Source organism: Falco biarmicus, chromosome 3, assembly GCF_023638135.1.
Source record: "Falco biarmicus isolate bFalBia1 chromosome 3, bFalBia1.pri, whole genome shotgun sequence".
Classification (NCBI taxonomy): domain Eukaryota; kingdom Metazoa; phylum Chordata; class Aves; order Falconiformes; family Falconidae; genus Falco; species Falco biarmicus.
In genome coordinates this window covers 97,137,134-97,159,735 of record NC_079290.1, presented here as the reverse complement: position 1 = coordinate 97,159,735, position 22,602 = coordinate 97,137,134, and the positions used below count along the sequence as shown (strand labels likewise).

Genomic DNA, 22,602 nt, shown 5'->3' with positions numbered 1-22,602 from the left:
GTGAAGATGTAAGCATCATTTTAAATCCTGAACAGGTGATAAATGGCAGAAGGGTATTAAAAGGGGCTTCAAACTTTGAAAACTCAATAGATAAATGATTCTGCTGAGACCTTGTAACAAGAAAAGAGCCTGGCCTGCTTTTTGTTGTTTTGTGTTTTAACTCACAAAGATTACAAGCCCTGTAAGTCAGCTGTTTCATCTAGTAAATTGTGGATCTCAGGGCAGCATAACCCCTTGCAGACAGGTGGCTTAAATATGGTAGGTAATAGAACTGTTGTGCTAAGCTACTTTTACACAAAAAACACCTTAACAAGAGCTCTGTGCCCCTGAGTCACAGCCCACCTGTTCCCAGAGGTTGATATGTGATATTTTGAGCTTCATGATTCTTATCTTTGTCTGTGCATATGTATGTAAAGAACAATACAGAATGCTGTAATCATTTTAGGTGTGAAACTAGGATTACTATAAAGGGGGAGGGGGAGAAAACAGGGATTATTTTTTTTTTTGAGAAGAATGTAGTCCCCATTAGGATTCTTGTTTATCTGCTGCCATGAAGAGAAGGCTTTTCAATAAATTAAGAAAAGGATTTTATGCCTCTATCTAAGCCACCTGTTGCCTCAGCTGCAAATAGATACTTAGCTCTTAATAGGAATGACTGATAAAATAGGTACTATATATTATACACATGCATATGCAATTTATTTATATGCATTATATAGGTGTTTATAGTCTGTTTGTCCTGAGTAAAAATGACATCTACAAGAAATGTGTGTTCATTCAAATGCTCCACAGCAGGATCCCGTCACAAGAACTTTGTTCCCCCCAGCTTCTGTGCTGCACTGTGTCAGCCTGAAGCTGGATAAACACAGAGGAACGTTGCGCGTGTTTGTACAGGGCCTGGCACGTAAGCCCCTCGTATCCCCAGAGATACAAGCCTCGGAGTAGGGCTCCTTGCTGCTACAATAATACAAATATAGTAACAGTGATATGGAAGGCTAACCCAGGCAATTGTTCAGCAAGAATGGCTCAGGAAATAGTAACATCTGTGATAAGATATAAAAAGAAATTCTTGCTGCCTCTTCGTAGCTGGGTTTAAACCTAAAGACATGTCAAGCTGCATATGGCCACCAAAAATTACTGACAGTATGGCATCCAGACCACTTGCATTATGTATGAACAGCATTTTATTTCTCTAACAAGACTGGCTGTTGCCCTGTGCTCCAGGGGAAGCCTTTAGGAGCAATGTGTTGTAACAAGACCCAGCTTCGCAGAAGCAAAGGGCTCCACTCATCTCTACTTTCAAGGGAATTAAATGAGATTCAACATAGATGAATTTTAACCAGCCAGCTGCCTCAATATAAACAGTCATTTCTTTCTTCCAGTGAGCCAGCTAGGCAGCCAGCAAGGAGAAAGAGTACCTCCCTCTTCTGCCAGTCGCACAAGATAAAGGTAGAAATACAACACACTCTGAGGCTGTGCTGCAGTCCTGCAGCTCCTTGCACAGCAGTAATATGCATTCATCAGACTCAGCTCCGTGAGCAGCTTCAGACACTGTCACTGGAGGAAGCTACTGAGCCACAGTCAACGGGAGGCCCATGGACCTCTCTGCAGATGGCTCTGGGCTCTCCAGCAAGGAGCAAATCCTGACCTGTTCCTGTCAACCCATTCAGAAAATGGTTTAGTTGGAGGCTGAAGACAACTTTTTTCCCTGGGATGAAGTTTCTGGAATGTCCCATCCCCTACAGAGCTGTTACTCCAGGGCCCACATCTCCTGTTCTTGATAGAACCTTACTCAGAGAATTATATTTTTCCCCAATTCAGAAAGCTTCAGAAAGCACGTCAAGTTCACTATGACACAAAGCTAGCAGGTTAAAGTCCATGGCTTATTTTTGTGTTACATTTTCACAAAGTAAGGTTGAAGTTCTCTCATCCCCTGGTAATTCTTAAAAGGGATGTATTTGCAAATGATGGAAAAATGACCACACCAACACGTTAACGGGAACAGCCAGCTATCAGCATAACTTGACATGATGTCTATAGACACCACAGCACTGAGAACAGCAGCTGTTACCAAGGCAAACAGCTGAAATAAAAGAGGAAGAAAGGCGGCTTGCAAGTAACTGCCTTTGCTAGTCCAAAATGGCTCTTAATACTTTGTGTAAAGATACACTGTTTCTAACATCTGCTTGAAGTTAATCTGAAGAGTTGTTTGCAAATAGCAAAGCTGGTAAGCACCTGCTGCTTTAGGATAGATGAACTTTTGTGGTCATATAACATGCTATTTTATTCCCAGCAGATCTCACAGACACCACCCTATACAGAACAGAAATGAATGGACTTTGTGAAGGGCAGTTTAGTTGAAATGGGATAGGACTGTACACAAGTACTGCCAGATACCAGAACAGTTTGAGTCTGGTTCAGAAATATTCTAGAGCCTGAGGGTCTAAGCGGTCTTAGAAGGGTGACTAAGGAAAGCAAATCAATTGCCAGTGTCTTAGGTGGTAACCTGGAGGTCCATATATTAATGGAGGTCAAAACTAATCAAAAAAGAAAGTTCCTGGAACCACTTCACCAGGCTGATTTTAAAACTGCCCTTTGCATCAGTGTGTTTGGTGCAGCACAGGTCCCACCTTCCTGGCAGGCAGGGAATGCAAGAAATGTGAAGTGTTTTCTGCATTTCCAGTTCACTTTTGTGCTTTCTGTCCCCTTGTTAAGAGTTTCCCTGAGCCACTCTTCCCACAAAGAATTTCACCTCACTTGAATGTTTGTTTGATTTCAGTCAGGTAAATCAGAATGGCAAAGAAAAGAAGACAAAAGCCAGAGTGAGACTGAACCCCTCTTTACAGCAGGTCTCTGTATGCCTCCTCATTAGTGAGGCTTGTCTGTCTTTTCCATGCTATTCTGTTTCAATGGGGAATTGCCCTACTGGGTGTTTCCATGCTGTAAGATGGTAGATCTGCAGTGGAGCAGTTAGTCCCTCCCTGTACTTCAGCAACCATTTTGTCCTTTGATTTGTCCTTCAGTTTTGCCTGGCCTAATTTAGGATTGAAATTGTTTGCAGTTTCCAGAATAGCGATAGATGTTCAGACATAATTGAAAATGTCATGATACAGTATCTGTTAGCTTGTGTAGCAGTAACTCAGGTCATAAACTAGACAAGAATTTGTCATGCTGGAGAAAAGTTAACAACAAAGGTTCAATCCATCTCTTATTTCTGTGACAGCACAAAATTAAGAGGAAAAGTAGGAAGGGTGACCGAGCCCCAGGTGTCTTCTAAGACCTTGTGACAGTTCCTGTGTTCTTAATTAGATCTAACTCATCATCTTTAGAGCTCAGTGGAGATAGCCACCAACTTTGGTGGAGGGACTGGCTTGTAAAGAAAAGAGGAGGCAGATGGACAGCATGAGTGCAAGGGATAAATTTTTTTTCCTATTCTTGAAACCCACACAAATGATAATCATGTCTTCACTCCTCAGGTCAAGGATTGATATTTTTGACTAGACTTGTCTTTCCATCACTACTGCTCTAGAAGGGAAAGATGCAGCTATTTTCCCAGATGCTTTTCTACATCTGCTCTTTCTTGAAAAGTAAATTAGACATTCTACAGTTATAAAAAGACATGTCCAAGCTTGATTGATGTATTTAAAATCCTCCCTTTTTGTCTGTACTTTCACAAGAGAGTTCTTCAGAGTCCCGGGGGAGAGATCATCCACTTCCACAGATAAAAATCCCTTTGAGTTTTGCTTCTACCGTGGTTACACAGACATTCTCACACTTTTGCTGACATTTGGGAAACTGCCTTCGATCAGCAGCATCACTTGAGCCTGGAGTTTACTGCATGATCTGCCTTCAGTTTGACACTTCAGGCAAACAGACTGGCAGAGTCACTCACCATTCTGCGTTGTATGCAGAATACCCAGATAGCTTCTACATCTTTTTTTCTCAAATGCATCTTTGCAGCCTTTGCAGAATTTAATTGGTGTTAATTCCAAATGAACATGAGTCTCACACACACAAGTTTCTGTACAATCACAGCACTGTATGCAGGTAGAAGCAATAAGGTATGTTTGGGAAATCAGATGTCAATCTGGAATTTGGGAAATCCAATTTTTATCTCAGCCTACAAGTTATTAACCACTATCACTACTACTATTAATCTCCTCTCATAAAGCATACATAATTCATGACTGCATGTTCACACTGCACTGTGAACGGTGAGTGTCATTTCTGGGTATCTTGAGTATTTTTAAAAGCCCTGCAAATGCAATGTTCAGAATTCTGGATAACCAGGACATAGTGGATTCAGTTGCTATGGTTGCAGGCAACAGATAGGGAAGATCTGTGTTACACCTCAGGCAGAAACAACTGATTGTGCCACTAAATCCACTTACATTCTCTTTTTTTATTATTATAATAATTCACAGTTGTGCTGACTCTGCTGCAGGTAACGTTACTGGCATTAGCAGATGCAGGAAGACAGGCACTATAAACTGAGGACCCAGTGAAGAAGTTGTCCCCAGCCAAAACCAATAGCCTATAACTACTAAGTATGTAAGAGAAACTCTTTGAGTTATATGTATCCATGCAACAATGAAATGTCTCTAAAAGCAGTCCACATCAGTTCCGGTATATCTTGACAATAAACGATAATCAATTCCAAAAGGGTATTCTTCTCGTTTGTTTACATCTGATCAAAATATTTAATAGCACAGAAGAGGGCTCATTCCCTTAAGAGATCTTGGATCCTTTCAGAAGCAATCAAACTGTACCACTACATCAGTTTCATTACTCACCCAAGTACCGGGGATTCAGCAGTCTTTTTTGTGCAATGCAGTTTTAACGTCACTAATGTGACAAAGAATCTCACTGTGTATTCACCACTAACATATTCCGTAACAGCTCCTTCAAATCCAATAATACTTACATGCTGAAGACGCATGTGCCAATAGGGAGTGTACATTAATAGGTCGACTAATATTATTCCCTTTCCATGCTACTCTAATTAGGGTCATGATGTCTAAGAGGTTTGAATGCAGTTACTTACTCAAACGTGCCAAGCTTCTTTTTTTTTTAAAAAAAAAAAAAAAAAAAAAAAAAAAAGTATGTCTGAAGAGTTGGGGGAAAAAAAAAAAAGAGCATGTGCACCTCAGCCCCTTTCCCATTATCAGATGGGGATTACAGGCCAGAACAAGTTTTCTTTTTAAAAAGTAGCTACAGTTTTCACTCATGTGAAATGCATGAACCAGATGGATACTTCACTGTTTCAGTTTAGTGAAAAGCAGAAAGGACTGGCCTCACAAATGATTAAAAATATCCTCCGAGTCCAGCTAAGCAATATCTATTTCCAGTATTGATTACCAGGGATGCACTTTTAACAACCTAGAGTATCTCTTAACAAAGGTAGCCAATTAGAGGAGCTGCGACTCTCTAAGTTGCTTTCATTTCCCCATTGTATCTGCCCACCTAATAAGTATGCACAGTGTCTGTACAGCTAGCTAATTCATCAGAACCAATCTAACTTTCACAACTGTTCTTTTAAAACAGTCTCTGTTCTGCTGCAGAGAGGTGGGATCAGAGTGACACTCAGTGGCAAGACAGAAAAAATGATTCTCAGTTTCTCCAATTCTAATCTGTTATTAGGATGCATAAAATTTTAATCAGATTATTAGTAGTATTTTCTGTCTGTTTGATAATATTCAATGTAAAGATTATAATTCAGACCAAAATGTGTACTTTTGGTTATGCTAACTGAAAGAAAGATTGGATTACTTTACCAGGGCCCCTCTCACTCATAACTTGTGCGCTGTGATCTCCTGCAATTGAAAAAAAGAAAGAAGAATTTAAGAAATAGAAGTAAAACCTCAAATAATTAACTTCATACATGAGTCTTGAATCACCGTAGTTTTACCTCCTGCTGTATTTGTATCTTTGCAGATGACTTGAACAGTCTGAAGAGTAGTATTTTACATCTTGCATACAATTTAACATGTTGCATATGTATAACTGACAGTTCAAGACCCTCCCAGTTATTTGTGTTAGATCAAAACATTTTCTCTGTTTCTGAATGCACACCAAGCTATGGCTAACTGAATTTGGTATCTGAAAAAAAAAGGAGACATTTTCCCTTAAACATCATTTGGAACAAATGATGGAATCTTTTCTAGTGAAGATTTTTAACATCAGTCTTGACAAGTATTTGAGATAAATATTTTAGGTGGAGTAGTTCTGCAGTAAGGCAGTGGTGTGGACTGTCAGTCTTTCCAGCCTTGCCAGCTTTGGTGCAGGGAAAGATTCATAGTATTACATTCAATTACAGTGCCATGAATTCTTCTGAGCCTGTGGCTGCCTAGAGTCACTCAAACTCACAGCGTTCAAGGATGTTCCTAAGTAGGAATTACCATAATACAATGTTCCTTCAGTCGCTGTATGTAGAATAATTTCCGTCTATCTCAAACAGGGTCCTGTTGCATCACCCATGTCTATGCGATCTGTTCTAACAAGCGGATCATGCCTCTCCCCACCACCACCGCCACCACCGCCACCACCTGGACCTCCCCCCATCTTCGATACAGAAACCGTAAAGGATGAAGGAACTGCAGCTCGCTCAGCTCTGTTTGCGCAGCTTAACCAGGGAGAGGCAATTACCAAAGGTCAGGAGAAATGAAATTGAATTTTGGTCCACGAGTCAGACTACATCAAGAGCTCCTATATGTATTAACTGAACTTCCACTGCGCTTTTAAGTTACATTTAAGCAACTCAGATCTTTCTGAGGCTTGCAGTGAATCTGATGGATTAGACTGCATACCAAAACCTCCTTTAGAAGCAACAGCACCCAAATATGTTCAGCATACCAGAAATTCACACCATTTATGTAGAGATATCCTTTTAACTTTAAGGCAGCCAAGCTGGACACCTCAATTCCCAACAGCAAGTGAACCTCTAAGTTGCAATTCCAATAAAAATGTATCCCCCTTTCTAATTCACATTCAGCACACCAACCTGCGTCAAAACGTGTTACACGTTAGGTGAAAAGGTATGGCTCACAGATCAGCATGGAGTACAATAATAAAGCTTTTTGTGTCAATACTGGATAGGTGTAATTAAAGTGGATGGCTGCAAGCCTGAATACGTACAATTGAAACATCTACCTTTAATGCTGCAGGGATAGGTCAAATACTGTCATAAATGACAAAAAGAATCTCATTTTTATGGATGGAAAAATACGATATAACAAGCTGTCAGAGCTCACTACAGACAGAGAGGGATCAGAAGACATTGTGGCATTTCCTGTTAAAGGCACTAAGACAGCCCATCCACAGTAAAAGAGGTTTTGTATGAACTGCCAAAAATATGTAGGCAGTTACACCTTAGGTTGTTACCAAGGCAAACCTTGACAAAATAAAAAATGTAAATTCAAAGAATAATTTAACACAATTAGGTATGAACCTTTTCTGCTTAAATATGAACATCCTTAGGACTGGAAAACAGACTCTCTTTCATAAATACCCTTTTTTTTTTAGGGCTTCGGCATGTCTCTGATGACCAGAAGACTCACAAGAATCCCAGCCTACGTGCCCAATGTCCATCTGTTCGTTCTCCGACAAAAAGCCATACTCCCAGTCCTACCTCTCCCAAGAATTCCCCGCAGCAGAGCCATGCCCCTGTCTTGGAGCTAGAGGGAAAGAAGTGGAGAGTGGTGAGTTCCAGTCACACCTCTGACTTGCACCCTGCACGCTGCAAACCAGGTTGAGCACTGAAATGTTTTGCACCATCATCAAGGTGCAACAACTCAAAGCTGCGGCTAAAATGCGCTGAGTCTTGCTTGCTCTACCTCACTACAGTTTAGCTTTTACTATTCTGTGGCATCTAAGGTTAATTCATTTGTATCTGAGAATCATATACTAATTCATCTGAACTGGAGAATGCCAGAACCAGCATATAAATTCCTTGCAAGATCAGACAATCCCCCAGAAACAAGTCCAGTGGAGAACTTCAATTAAAATCCCTTCTTGCAAGCCATTTATGCAAGTGAGAGGTAACAGTATTATCACAGAGAACTTTCTCCAGCTTTGTTAACCAAGAGAATTATACATTTATTTTTCATCACCCATTCCATGCAAGTATGTCTCCCATGCTCAAAAGTAGAGAAGAGTTTTCCTTTTGCTCAATCTACAGATGGAAAAGATAGATTTGTTTTAAGTTTGGGAGTTAATTTATTTAGGCATATACCAAAGAATCTGTGAGTGAAAATTCACGTGACTGTGTTGGTTAAAAGAGGAAGGAAACAATATGCAGTTTAGTCATGCAGAAAGTCACATACACGGTTACTCCGGTGGAGTTGAGTTTACATAAGGTGCAGTCACCATTTGTCTGTGTTATGCTGCCTTACAGTTATAGTACCTGGAACTTTCCTTGTGGATCCCTAGTCTGTCCTGGACATCCATGAGGTGTAAATGTCCCTTCATGCTTCATAATGACATTTCTTCACCTATTACTCCCTATTGTATATGGTAATACCTGCACCTGCTCATAACATACTGCGTAGAACATTATTTCACATCTGGGGGAACAAAAGCGTGCTCTGTTCTTCAAGGTGCCGGTCTAGATTGGATGGGAGCCAGGCAACCGTTTTGTAAGCGCATGTTTAAACTGTTGTGAGCATAGTGCCTTTGTTACAAAATTAATGAGTTTTGTCATGGTCTGTGCTAAGTTCTTCAGTTCTGCAGCTCTAAAATACACATGTCATCTAAGGGTGAATTAGGTGACATAACCGATCACTAAGCAGATTAGATTTTTAAGCCACAGGAAGGATATTGCTCTGTTGTAACTGAAGATGCAATGACTCGAGGATAAGTTGTACTAAACTCTGTCTGACTGTTAGCTAGTTAAACACAATTAAATAAACTTTCTTTTGAAATAGGAATATCAAGAGGATAAGAATGACCTGGTCATTAACAACACTGAACTCAAGCAAGTGGCCTACATTTTTAAGTGTAACAAATCTACACTTCAGATAAAAGGAAAAATCAATTCAATTACTATTGGTGAGTGGATAGCTCAGCTGGGCTTTAAATGCCAATCTTGAAAAAAACTGACTTACGTGATTAATAATGCATTTGAATCATTCCATTCACTTTAATGGATTGATCATGTGAGTAAAGTTGCTCAGCTATGTGGTGCAAGACCGGGAATTATCGTAGTTAGGCATGCACCTATTTGTTTTTATCTTGCCTTTTTTATTTATGATTGCTTTTATTTTAGACAACTGTAAAAAGTTTGGCCTTGTGTTTGACAACGTTGTGGGAATCGTGGAAGTGATCAATTCGAGGGATATTCAGATTCAGGTAAATATCTATTTAAGAAACAAAGACAGAGAACAAGCAGGAAAGAAAAGCCCAACGCGTAGCTACAAGAGATTTTAAAAACTCACAGGAGCACCACAAAATTAAGAGATTGATCCATCCAGATGTATCTTTATATACACTGAATTCTGCTGATATATTTAGAAAATGCCTATGAAAACTATTGACTATCACTGAACAAAACTCCCTTAACCCAGTCCCTTCTGGTTCCAGTGAAGCTGAGACCTATACCCTGTAAGAACTGTTACTTCAGGCCCTGATTTTCTTGCTTTCAGGCTAAACAGCTCCTAGCACCTGAATGTTCGGCAATGCTTACGGAACAAATTCTGGCAGTTAGCTAATGGATTTTTAAGCCCAGAAGATGGCTATTTCTTTTTTTCTGGTTCTCTCAATGTAAATGTTCAAATAGACTTTCAAAGGAAAACTAAATGACATCAAGTGAAAGTAGGTACCAGGATTTTGAGAATCTCCCCTGCTAGCAACGTGACACATTACATGAACAAGTAACATAGTCACTTGCCTGGAAAGGGGCTACAAGCCTCTAGTGGTTTTGTCTTTGATAACCAGTAAGCAAAGCTCCATCAGAGATCGTCTTGCCTCTGGTTCTCATGAAAAGAAAATATACTTATTTTAAATCCATACACTGCCCTCTGTACTGGGGACACTTGCCCCGTTCAAAATACAGACAGTCTGCCTGACATTTACAGCACTTACTCACCCCACTGCAGAGGGGTCTAACTACACATGCTCTAATACTGGGTTGTGTCCAATATACATGACCTAGTCTCAAGAAGGGACTTCAGGATGTATTATTTTAAGGAAAAAAGAAATTAAATGTTGATTACATTATATCTAACTGCCAGTCTTCAAAGTGAGCTAAAAGGCTGTGCCTGCTGTATGACATTAAATGCAGACAGTCCTGCTCCATGCTTCAGAAATACTGGTCACAGCCACCACAGGGAATAATAGCAAATCTTTTTTATATATTTTGAACCTCATGCAAGTGACTGATACTGTTACCAGCTGTGTGTATCTTCTGAACTGTAACAAGCAATTTTATTCATGATCACTACGCGTCTTCTTACGGCAGAGACAGTTAAAGATCCCAGGCATTTATTTCAGTGTTTTTTTAAACAATTAGATTATTTTTATCATCACCTCTAGAACTACTCATGGAAGCTGAAAAATTCATATGTAATGAATAGTGAAACCACAGCTTGTTAATACTCAAATAAAGGGGAAATATCTTTTCTAAGAATCAAAATTATTTTGATTAAACAGGTTCTATGAATAGTGTATACGGCTTCTATGCCATGAGGCAGAGTGGAGTTCCACTCCAGGCAGAGCCTGGCTATATGCTATATGCCACTTGAATCAGGCAGCTTCCGCAGGGTTTGAGTATGCCAAGTGCTGAGCATCTCAATTTTCTCAGTATTTTGAAGACCTAAGCTTTTCATTTCTAAATACATAAGAGGTTAATGGAACAAATTTCAGTTAATTCATCCTACAGATTTTGCTGTAAGTAGCCATATTGCTTAGCTCTCTCTCAGTGGTATTTTTTTTTCCTTTCCAAATATTTGCAAAATGAGAACCCATTAAAGAAAATAAAATTTAAGATGCATTGATCCTCTATGTAGATCAGACATCAGGATCAGGGTGGGATGCAAGAGGACAGACCACTTGTTCTTGTTTTCTGTCGCATTAAGGAACTAATGTTGAAAATATATTCTCAACTTGAAAGATGGGAGCCAGTCTTTCATTAACAAGTACATACCTATCACATGCCGTTACTGTTCTATGGCTCAGAACAACCTCTGCCCTTTGGATGCCTTGTCCAGAGCATATTCCTGTCCAGGCTAGAGAGGGCAGGAGGAGATGGAGGAGTTGTTACTGACAACCAGCGAGTCAGCCAGATAGCCATGAAGAAATCTTCTAATCTGTAGAACTGTAAACAAGAGCGATTTCCCTTTCTCCCCTAAAGTAAATCCTGTGCTTGCTTGTAAACTAACATAAGAAATACCTTTAGAGATTTAATTAACTTGATCTCAGTAATTTTTTAGAACCGTAGCTTACCTGAAGGGGATAAAACCCCCTTCCTAATGTATGCTGTAAAACCTGGAAGAGCTTTGAAGTCTTCCAAATGTATTAGAAATCACTTGTGGAGTACTACTGTATTCTGGGATCTTTCATTTGCCCTTACTGGGTTGGAGTTGACCTGTTTGATTTCTTCACCAGTTCTCAAAGATGAACAAGGTCAACACTGCCTAAGTATCAGCACAAAAGCATCACCGAAATTAGAGAGAATCAGGGAGGGATTTTCATCAAACTGTATATTAAAAGCTTGCTGTATATTAGAAGTTTGCTGTTGTGTATATATTTGTTACCAAGAATTTTCACAGTGTCTACCAAATCAAATATAAGTGTCATGCAGGCAGCTGACACACAGATCAGATGTTGGTGGCTAAAATTAGACCTGGCAGGCAAAGAGGATTTTATTAACAGTATTTTTGTGCACATTTTAAGATTTGATATGAAGTAGATTTTATTTTACAGGTGATGGGGAAAGTGCCAACAATTTCTATTAACAAAACAGAAGGCTGCCACATCTACCTCAGTGAGGAATCATTAGATTGTGAGATTGTGAGTGCCAAGTCATCCGAGATGAACATCCTTATCCCTCAAGATGGTGATTATGTGAGTGAGATATTTTTAAAGCTTTCCTCCCTCTTCCTGGCTGGTCTTGGTAGCTCATAGCACTTAAACTGCTAGGAAAGAAACTTAGCATACCACAAATACATTACATCACCAAAAAATTATTCAGAACAATTGACTTTCTATGTGCCGACATCTCAGCTATCAGTGCAGGAAGAACTCCTTATCTTCTGCGGCACAAAGTAATTTCAGAGATCAGACATGACATTATTACTTTCCATTTTGATAGATAATGGTTTCATCTCCTGTTCATTTAATTTTCTTTTTTGATATCCAAACATGACCTCCCAAAGAAGCTCACTTCACACAAGAGCACTCAAGCATGAAGATGATGATGCTAAAACTAAAATAAATACAATACTACTACAGATGAAACAATATAGTATAATATACTTGTTTTTTTCTAAAGCTGTTGATACATGGGTAGCATCTGTAGTACTTTCTATTATTGTCAACATAAGTCCTTAAAAGCCACTTAAACAGGTGCATTTTCCTGGCTCCTTTTCTGTTCTAGTAAAATTTTCATACTATGCCCATCAGCATTTCTAGTAAAGTCATGGTCTGTCACTTCACACACTAGCAAGGGATCATGCAGGCAAAGGATACTTGTAATAGTTACCTAGTTTTCTCAACAGAGCAGTGTTGAAATTGCACTGAATGGCCATAGACAGAACTTAAATTTCTCGTTAATCTTTTGGGCTGGAATTTTGTTTGGTAGAGGGGTTTAGGCTTTATAAAAGAAAATATGTAACAAGAGAATTCTCACGCTCCACATTTCCAAAAGTGACTGCTGGATGCCCAGCTTTAGATAACTAAAAAGGGAATGATTTTTAGTGGGTGCATATTCACCTGTCCCTTAAAAGAAAAAGGTCCTTTTGATCAGTCTGACCTCAAATCACCGTATCATCTGAAATTACTGGCTATCAAAACATCTATTTGAGGTTTGAATGAAAAAACCCTTCTCGTCATATTGGTTTTTGTTTACTGCAAACAGAGAAAGACCCAACAACATCTCCCATCTTTTCACTGAATACATGGAATGGAAGGAGATTTTCTTTGATGTTCTGCTTTGTTTCATGTACCCCACAGGGGGTGCTGAGTCTTTTGAAGTGTATCACATGTCAAATGATACGTTGCTGTTTTTATTTTATTCTTCCATACTATAACATTGCTTTCGTCCTTCAAATTAGACTCCTTGCTAAATGTCCACACCTAAAGCCTTTCTGCTGTCTTCCAACACAGACACTGATGGAATCTAAAGTCATTTCTGACATGAGGCTTATTTACTTAGTTGTTCCAAATAATGGTGTGAGAGGGATTATTGCAAAGTAGTGCCATACCAAGGCTATTTGAAACTGGGTAGCAATAAGGCTTTTTCCTGTGTGGCATTGTAAAATAGCTTCCTAGGGTAATGAAGAAGGCTACTCTCTAATCCTGGCATGTCTGAGCTATCAATGCTTTCTCAGTCATGTAGCACTAATAGTATTCCACCAGTTTTCATGAGATATCCACTGTTTATTTAACCATCATTGTTGCTTTTGTTTCTTACCAGAAAGAATTTCCGGTTCCTGAACAGTTCAAGACAGCATGGGATGGATCTAAGTTGGTCACTGAACCTGCAGAGATTGTGGGTTAGCTTCCTAACGCCATACAGCACTTGCTGACCGTGACCAGACCACAGCCAGCAGAAACAAAGCAGTAATGTAAAGAACTAGAAGTAGCAGTAGTTCATACTGCTGTGATAGGCCTTCAAGCATTAGCTCTGCATGCTAGGAACAACAACACATCTGGCACCCTTTTGTTAGGCATCCCAGTACTTTTCACATTTCCACACAGTTTGCCTTCACATACGACTTTAATTCTAAATGATTTCATGTGAATGTAATAGCTTAAAACCCCCACCCTCCAGTCATATCCTTGGTTTGAAATACTGTATACATTAAGCCAAAATACTGCATGATACACTTTGTTATCATCTTGCTTCAGTGCATTCCTTTTTTTTCTGCTAATCAAAAACAGCATTAAGACTTTAAGATGTTTATTTTTACCTATTAAGCAATTCCTGTATGATGCAGTAAAAATGTACCCCTAGAAAGTATGCATTCCTTGTAGTTCTGTGGCAATCATAATGGGGTTTGTTTTAAACAAGCAAAAAAAGGACAACTTTCAGCAATACGTTTTGCTAAAGAAAGAAAAAAAAAGCTGGTATTTTAATCAAACACTTTTCTAACACGTATATTTAGAAGATCCCTGTGTTTTCTGCGAGGTAAGATTTTATTATGGTCTACAGGCTTGCTATTGCCCTCTCACTTCTTGAAAATGAGTAATTCTTTCTAAGGTAAAGCCTCATCTAATCACTTGAAGATTTTTTGCTCTTGGATTTATTTTTTTTTTTCTGGTGAGACAATCTCTCATTATTTAAAATTTCACATTGTATCTTGCATCCTATTCAGAAAACTGAGGGAGGCATATATGTCAGATACCAGCTAGTTTCCTTACTGATAATGTTCCTTTAAAATATTGCTATTGTAGCTCATAGTCATTAAAAATAGGTTCCTGTTTCTTCCTCACATTTGTAGGACTTACTCAATTTCAAATACGTCCACAAAGCAAAGCCATAGATTTATGTCATACTAATTCTAAGCCCATATAAAGGGGTAATCTCCTGTTTAGCCCTTTGATTCTACTTTATAGTCCCTATTGTACATGCTTTTTTAACAAAGGTGGAGTGTTGTATACATTTGTACTATTTCAGCACATAGAACGAGTAAAATTTTAAAAATTTAAGAAGTCATCATATGTTTTTGATCACTTGTAAGACTTTGTAACAGTGAAATCACAGTGAGATGCTTGAAGAGCTAGTTACAAGCTAAATTTTGTGCCTAATTTATCTTGAAAGTACATTAATTCTTGAGGGTTTTAAAGTTTATCTTTGATTGCAAACCCTATACAATACAACCAGTAGTGCTTATTCCGTAAGGTTTTGCTATCTGATGTTTAATCTATGTGTATAATGTGTTTGCTTTAATACATACCATTTTTTCAACAGTAAACTTCTTATGAAATAAAAAGGAAAATGTACTTGTTTAAATACAAAGTTGTTGAGAGCTTGCTCCATTGTGGTGTTTGTCATACCTGCTTTCTCCTTAAATGCTGTTTCAAGAGCTCGATTGAGAACAAGTAGCTCCTCCTCCCATTTCATAAAACATTATCACTTTTGCTGCCATCGTCCACCTGACAGTCAATAGCAGCTGTTCTGCATGCTAGCAGGTAAAACTGAAGTTTCATGTGTATAACTGTAGTGACAGCCAGAGAATTGAGCTTTTCATGATTCTCACTTCTAGGTGCACCCGTATCTTCCAGAGATTATGTCTAGGGAGATGATCATGACCTGGTGCAAGTTTATAAGGTTTGCCTTCTATTTTTAGCTTTTCCGATTGTTGCCCTGTATGGCTTTGGATGTGTTAACATCCTGCGTTAACAAACCACAAGCGGTCCACTCCATATTTCGCTTAGATGTGCTTCATATCTGAAAAATGGGTATTGCATACTTGTCGTGATAAAATGACTATTGAAGGATTGTTTAATCCTTAAATCATAATCATAATTTGTTCCATAAAATAATCTCATTATGGAGCATTCTGACCTGAAATACTGACTCTTGTTTTCATCTAGCATCCAATACAGATCAAATCATTACGCAGCAACAGGAAGCCACTTAATCCTTTGGAGGTATGACACAAAACAAGTACTGAATGCTTGATGATGAACAGAAAGCAGCGAGACAGCTCTGAATCACTACACAGGCAAATTCTTTTAGTTCTACCTAGGGATTTCACTCTCCCCTCAAAAGCAGTGTGAAGGTTGGTCTGATTCTGCTTTTAAATGTGGTCATATAAGAAAGGGGACAGACTTTTTTGTAGCGCCTGTAGTGATAGGACCAGGGGTAATAGCTTTAAACTAAACCCTAAAGAGGGTAGATTTGGATTAGGTATTAGGAAGAAATTCTTCGCTGTGAGGGTGGTAAGACACTGGAACAGGTTGCCCAAAGAAGTTGTGGGTGTTTCATCCCTGGAAGTGTTCAAGGCCAGGTTGGATGGAGTTGGAACTGGATGCTCTTTAAGGTCCCTTCCAACACAAACCATTCTATGATTCTATGGAAGCAAACTCCCTTTTGGCTAGTCCTTCTCCCTAACACTCACGTTCCTGCAACATGCAAGACCCACGCACATTTTTTTGACTGGTTTCTTAACAGGAAGAAGTCTTACGCAATAATAGCATATGCCTGACAGTCTGAGCACACCTGAGAACTTTGCCAGAGGGAAGACATTTGAAAGATAAGGAGGAAGGCCTTGCATGGACAGACTCAAGGTAATTGCTTCAACTGAAGAAAAAACTAACAAGTCCATGTATTATTGGACACCAGAAAAATAGAAGAGAAACTTTTTAAATATGCAGATAGCCTTCATCCACTACTCTTACTAAGCCACATGACAAAAAAAATCTATAACCAGCTTTTGTCAACTCTGGTCCTCATAAAATATACTTGTCATACATTTACAGTAGGTTGCACTGGTTTTTCCCTGCAACCTGTCCTTAAATTTAGAAATATAAAGGAGTGCTAAATGAACAAAATAAATCCAATATTCTGATTCTATCCTACATGAATCTGTGTACAATTAAAGGTTAAAAACTCATTTTCTGAAAAATCAAGTATATCTTGAGATAGAAATAGTCAACAAGCTGCAGAATGATGGTTTGATGAATCATCTTGACCATGATGAGTTGTGTCCACCAAGTCTTCAGCAGCAAGTTTGATCTGTGTTTAATGGTTGACTCCATCAAGGAATGAACCGCTACACGCCGAGCATCCCTGAGGTCCTATTGTTCACTTCTTTTTACTGCACACTATCACGCAAGGTATGCCCCTTGATTTCAGCTCTACATTGCACCAAAATTGTGGTTATGCTTTAAATCAGTGCAACTGTCAAAAGAGAAAACAGTGCATCTGGTGCCTATATTGATACGGAACAAATGTGTATGGTGTAATTAGCCAGTTCACTTTTATAAACCTGCATGGGTCAAATATTCACCAGTACAGGTGCTGTCAATCAGCCAGTAACATACAGGTAAAAGAGGAGATTTTTACTAAGTGTCCAAATGTAAAAAGCTTTTTTCCTACAAAACGCTTCAACGGATCTCATACTTTCTTAAATAGAACCTCTGTAGAAGTACTCATGAAGTACTCTGTACAAGTACCTCATAAAATTCAACAAGGGGAACTGCAAAGTCCTGCACCTGGGTAACAACCACCCCATGCACCAGTATATGCTGGGGGCTGCCCAGCTGGAGAGCAGCTTGGCAGGAAAGGACCTGGGAGTCCTGGTGGACACCAAGTCAAACATGAGCCAGTGCAGCAAAGGGGACGGGCGGTATCCTGGCATGCATAAGGAGGGGGCATTGCCAGCAGGTCGAGGGAGGTGATCCTTCCCTTCTACTTAGCACTGGTGAGGCCACATCCAGAGTGCTGGGTCCAGTTCCAAGCTCCCCAGTACAAGAGAGACATGGACATACTGGAGAGAGTCCAGTGAAGGGCCAGGAGGGTGATGACAGGACTGGAGCATCTCTCCCAGGAGGAAAGGCTGACAGAGCTGGGACTTTTTCAGCCTGAAGAAGAGAAGGCTCAGGGGGGTTTTGTTAATGTGTGTAATAAGTACCTGAAGGGAGAGTGCAAAGAGGACAGAGCCAGGCTCTCCTCAGTGGTGCCCAGTGACACGACCAGAGGCAGTGGGCACGCACAGAAACACAGGAGGTTGCTGGTAAACATCAGGAAACACTTCACTGTGTGGTTGACAGAGCACTGGCCCGGGTTGCCCAGAGAGGCAGTGAAGTCTCCCGCCTTGGAGACATTCTAAAGCCACATGGACACAGTCCAGGGCAACTGGACCTAGGGAGCCCTGCTTGAGCAGGGGGTGGGACCAGGTGACCTCCAGAGGTCCCGGCCAACCACAACCCTTCTGTGATTCTGTGATACTCGTTTAGTTTAGAACGTTGGCTACCCCGTTAGTGGAAACGGGACGCGTTGCGGTAGTGACTCCGTGTGTCCACCAGATGGCAGAAACCGGCTGAGGCCCAGGCCCTCGGGAGCTCCGAATGACAACACGCGGCGCTACGGCACTCCCAAGGATGCGTCTCGTTTGCCAAAGAACGGGGAAATTCTACCCTTTAAAAGTCACTGTAAAAACATTTCACGATTACTTTGACTTTGAAATTATAATCTTGGTAAAAGAAAGTTTGATGGGCAAGGAAGAAGAAAAACCAGCTACTTGTGACCAATAATTAATCTGATCTTTTGGTTTTTTGAACACTGCTAAGCCTGTTTCCATTAACACCACACTTAAAAACTGATTGAACTTAAAAGTAATATTTGACAGAGCTATTGAAGATAAAGGAGTAAGTAATTTCAAGTCTGCATTTGAAAACCAGAAATCTTTTCAATGTCCTAGGAAATCAGGCACCTGCTGAGGCTTTCCAGTGCCATAGTTATTATCCGGACAAACCATTTTTCGTTCTTACTCTTTTCGGAGTCTTCGGTGTATCTGGATCTGCATGAGTTCCTTCAATGTCACTGTACTATACACAAGTTCATATACACTATACACAAGTTCATAAACCTGTGCATCACATTCCTTTCCCAGAGATCAAGCATGTTTCCATTTGAAATCTTTCCGGGAGTCATCTCAGTATGCACACAAGTTGAAAGTGCACTCTCCTGATGTGATGTTCAGCTGAGCTCCTTCTAAGATGTGGAAGCAGCTGCCTCCAGACAAATGGAAGTAATATTCACTTGATTATACAATATGCTAGCACACAGCGCAGTTACCAAGAACATAAAAGACAGATTCAGTTCCCCTGCTGGAGGTGATCTGAGTCCACTGCTGTGAAAATACTTGCCAGTAGCTCCTGCCCTCAGAAGGTGCCTATAAACAGGCCCCTGACATACGAACGAGTCATTAGATTAAAATCATAAATAACACTCCCCAGGGAACGTTCTGACTACCAGGGAACAAGAACCTGCTCTCTCTTTATAGTTGAAATAACCCTGAAAAATCTTTTTGGGTGCCAAATTTTTGTAGAGCAGAGAACGCTCCCTACTCCACCACCCAACACTCGGTGGTGAGCTTCTAGGCTTAACCCTGCTTCCCTAAGTCTTGCTGCCTGCCAAGGACCTGATCACCACTGACCACCACAAACTCTTCTCCAAACCCCTAGTTCCAGTGCTGCTTCAGTGGAGGCATGTTCCTGTACACTCCTCTGGGGGAACACTAAAGAACGTGATAGAGAATTGGGTAACTGGCAGGGTTTCTGAGTGCCGTGCTCCTCAGTAAAGCTGTTTTCTGCTTACTCTTCATTCACACCAGGTCAAGGTAAAAGGCAAATAAAGATATTTACACGCAACTCCCAAAACAGTACTAGTAACAGGCAACCACACTAAAAATCTATGTACCATATGTTCATTTTTTTCTCAGCTGATTTGATATGTCCTTCTTATCAACTGTGACCACTAGGATTCTGTTTTCTGTCTGTATTACACTTAAAGTTGCATCTCTTAGAAAGAAAATGCTACTCAGTGGACCATGAAAGCTTTTAGAGCCAAAGTCTCCTTCAAAATCCTCAGATGGATCAGGCAGAGCGGTTTCAGAGTTGAAGGCTAAATTGATTTAATTTGGGAGACAGTTGAGCCATCTTTCTACACTGTAATATATAATGCTTTACTTTATACTTACGTAAATGCCTACTTTTTTTTTTTTTTTGAGGGGGGGGGTGTCAAGTATCATGTTCTGTACCTGGCTGCTTGCCCCAACAAGGGGTAAAGTTCTCATGCTTTGGTGACTCAGTCTGTATGTTTCAGTAACAAAGAATCTCTTTAACCAACATTTGCATTTAATTTCACTCTGTACATGAACATACATACTTGATACAAACATGTAAATAGCATGAATATATGTAGGCTGCTGGCCACAACAATAATTAACCACTTTGGAATGACAAGAGGTTGCTGTTGATTAATGTCCAACAACTCCCATCCAAGGACTCTTTTAAAGAGCTCCTATTATTAGAACACTTCAGCATGATGCAGGAGATGTGATCTGCATCCCCCAAGCAAAGGAAGGGATTGAATTTCAGTTTCATACACCCAGGTGAATGCTTCAGCAAATCCTTGGTTTTAAAAATTGTTTAAAACACTGCCTTGAAAACAAAACGCTAGAATGAGTACCAAAAATGAGCAAGGATACATCTCTGTAGCTCTGAACAACAGATGTACAGCAGACCGGTGCTCTGTTACTTCCTATTGACTATAAAGGACTCCCCACTCAGGAGTGACAAACCAGGCTTTTCAGCATTACCTACACTAAAAGAGCTTCAGATGGGATTCCAGATTCCCCTTAAACCTTAACTACTGCAATACTGGCTTTTAGGTGCTTGCCGTCCTCTTTTGATCTAGGTCAAAACATTTCCTCTTGCCTAAATCTCATTTCTAAAGAAGTGTATTTAACTGCCAAGGCATTCAGCCATTTGTTTTCATCAACTGGTACAGTGAACTACACAAGATTATCTCGCTCTGACTCTGCTCACAAGAGAAATCAAACTAAAGTAGGGAGAAATTGGTGCTGCAGAAGACGGTAAGTACTCCCGTAACATGTGTGGCAATCTGACACAGCAATGTGTCACACAAGACCCTTTGTCATCAAAAGCCTAAGCTGTGCTTCCCCACCGCTGGCAATCCCTGTTGTTACAGCATCTCTATCATACACATCCCAGACTAGAATAATCTGGATGCTTGCAGAATTTGTGGGTCTTTCATGGGTTATTTTTTTAAGGTAGAAGAATGAAAAACTAGTAACTGAAAAATATGGGAATGAGGAAATACTGTGTTGTCTGTGATACCTGTTACTCCCTTGCTCTCCGCTGTCAGTGATCCCATTTCACCTTGAGTACCCAGCATAATTACATAAAGAGTTCTAACTGGTTATGTCTGTGTAATGCTGCTGGTGACTCAAATTTACATGTGACTGACAGTATTCTATGGAGCCTGTGAGATCTTGTAATCATACCTTAAGAGCTGATCTGGCTTGCAAAACCTGGCCACATGTGCAAAGCACCTGACACTGGTTGTAAAGGGTTTGTGGTGAAAACCTAAAAAAAAAAAAAATTAAACAGACTGTAGCTGATGAAGACAGGCAATAAAGGAGGAAGCTCTATTATGTTACTTTTACTAGAATAGCTAGTTATATTAGGAGTTAATAGCTGGTTTAAGACCGTATTTTCTTCTATACACTTGTCTACCTTCCTTCCTCTCTTTCATTCTTCACTGTCCTTCCTAATCATGCTAAAACTTGCCACATTTCCCAAATAATTTATCCATACTGATTTCACCCAAGTCTATGTCACAAAGCACCTAACGTAACTGCATTTAATTAAGATGGTATAGGTTATTTGCTAAGCACTCTATCAATTCACCTCAGCTTGTCTATATGAGAGACTCGTTCCGCAGAAACTACTTCAGTTTTTAAATTAATTAGGGCTACATGGGAAAAATAATGTATTTGTTCCTATCTAACAGGGAAAAACGACTGGTTTTTTCAGCTGTGCTATCTGTGGTGTTGAAAATAGGCAACACCCCAGGCTTACAGTATGTATTACCAGTGCATTCAGTATGGAGCTATGTTAACATCTGCGGTGTAAGGAACTTGTGGTCTGGTTGAGATGCTTAATGGTACATAGGAACCTTAAATATTAAAAATTAATTTGCAGAACTTTGTTTAAACTTGCTGTAGCGCTCCTCGTTCTGTGTTTTTACGCCAGGACATGAATCTGACAGGGGAACAGATGAGAAAGGGGAAGAGAGAGAAAAAGGCAACACTTGCACGAGAAAATCAAATTGCAGGAGGACACAAGAGAGAGCAGTTTAACACCTTTTCGCTCTCCGAACAAGTTCAAACCCCTTCCTACCGGCAAGGGGAGCGCGCTGAGGCAGAGGCCGGGCACAGCAGCTGTGGCGCCGGGCGGCACCGAGCGCCCAGCCCCAGCCAGCCGCACGGGCCCAGCGGCAGGGCGCCTCGTTCCTCACTCGGCTTCCCCAGCTCACCCCCCAGAGCCTGTTCAGAGGGACGTAGCTGTGACCTGGGCCGCACTCAGCCGGCGGGAGGGACAGAATCCCAGGATGGGGAGGTCCCGCTCCAGCCCGCCGGCGCCGATCGGAGGGGGAGCGCTGTGGAAGCGAAGGTGGAGGCTCCCTTTCCACACTACAGTACAACATGCTGGTGCAGGCAACCCCACCGCCCGCTCCCGGCTTTCACAGCTGCTGCCCGGCTACGGAGCCAGGGCTGGGGCCGGGGCTGGGGCGGACGGCTCGGCCCTGAGGGGGCCGGGCCGGGACGGCCGAGGGGACGGCAGCTCCCCGCGCTACCTCCGGGCGGCGCGACACGGCCGCGCTGCTGCGGGAGGAGCCGGGAACCTGCTTTG

At 40.7% G+C, this 22,602-nt stretch overlaps 1 protein-coding gene across 1 annotated transcript in view; it reads left to right on the top strand.

The window, feature by feature from the left end:
• CAP2 (cyclase associated actin cytoskeleton regulatory protein 2) overlaps positions 1-15,172 on the top strand; it is a 68,532-nt gene extending 53,360 nt beyond the window's left edge. The window contains exons 8-13 of the mRNA XM_056330228.1: positions 6,458-6,650; positions 7,522-7,697; positions 8,922-9,045; positions 9,263-9,345; positions 11,917-12,057; positions 13,628-15,172. Coding sequence (XP_056186203.1) covers positions 6,458-6,650; positions 7,522-7,697; positions 8,922-9,045; positions 9,263-9,345; positions 11,917-12,057; positions 13,628-13,711 — 801 coding nt within the window. The 3' untranslated portion in view covers positions 13,712-15,172. The remainder of the gene's footprint in view (positions 1-6,457; positions 6,651-7,521; positions 7,698-8,921; positions 9,046-9,262; positions 9,346-11,916; positions 12,058-13,627) is intronic.
• The last annotated feature ends 7,430 nt before the right edge of the window (positions 15,173-22,602 follow it).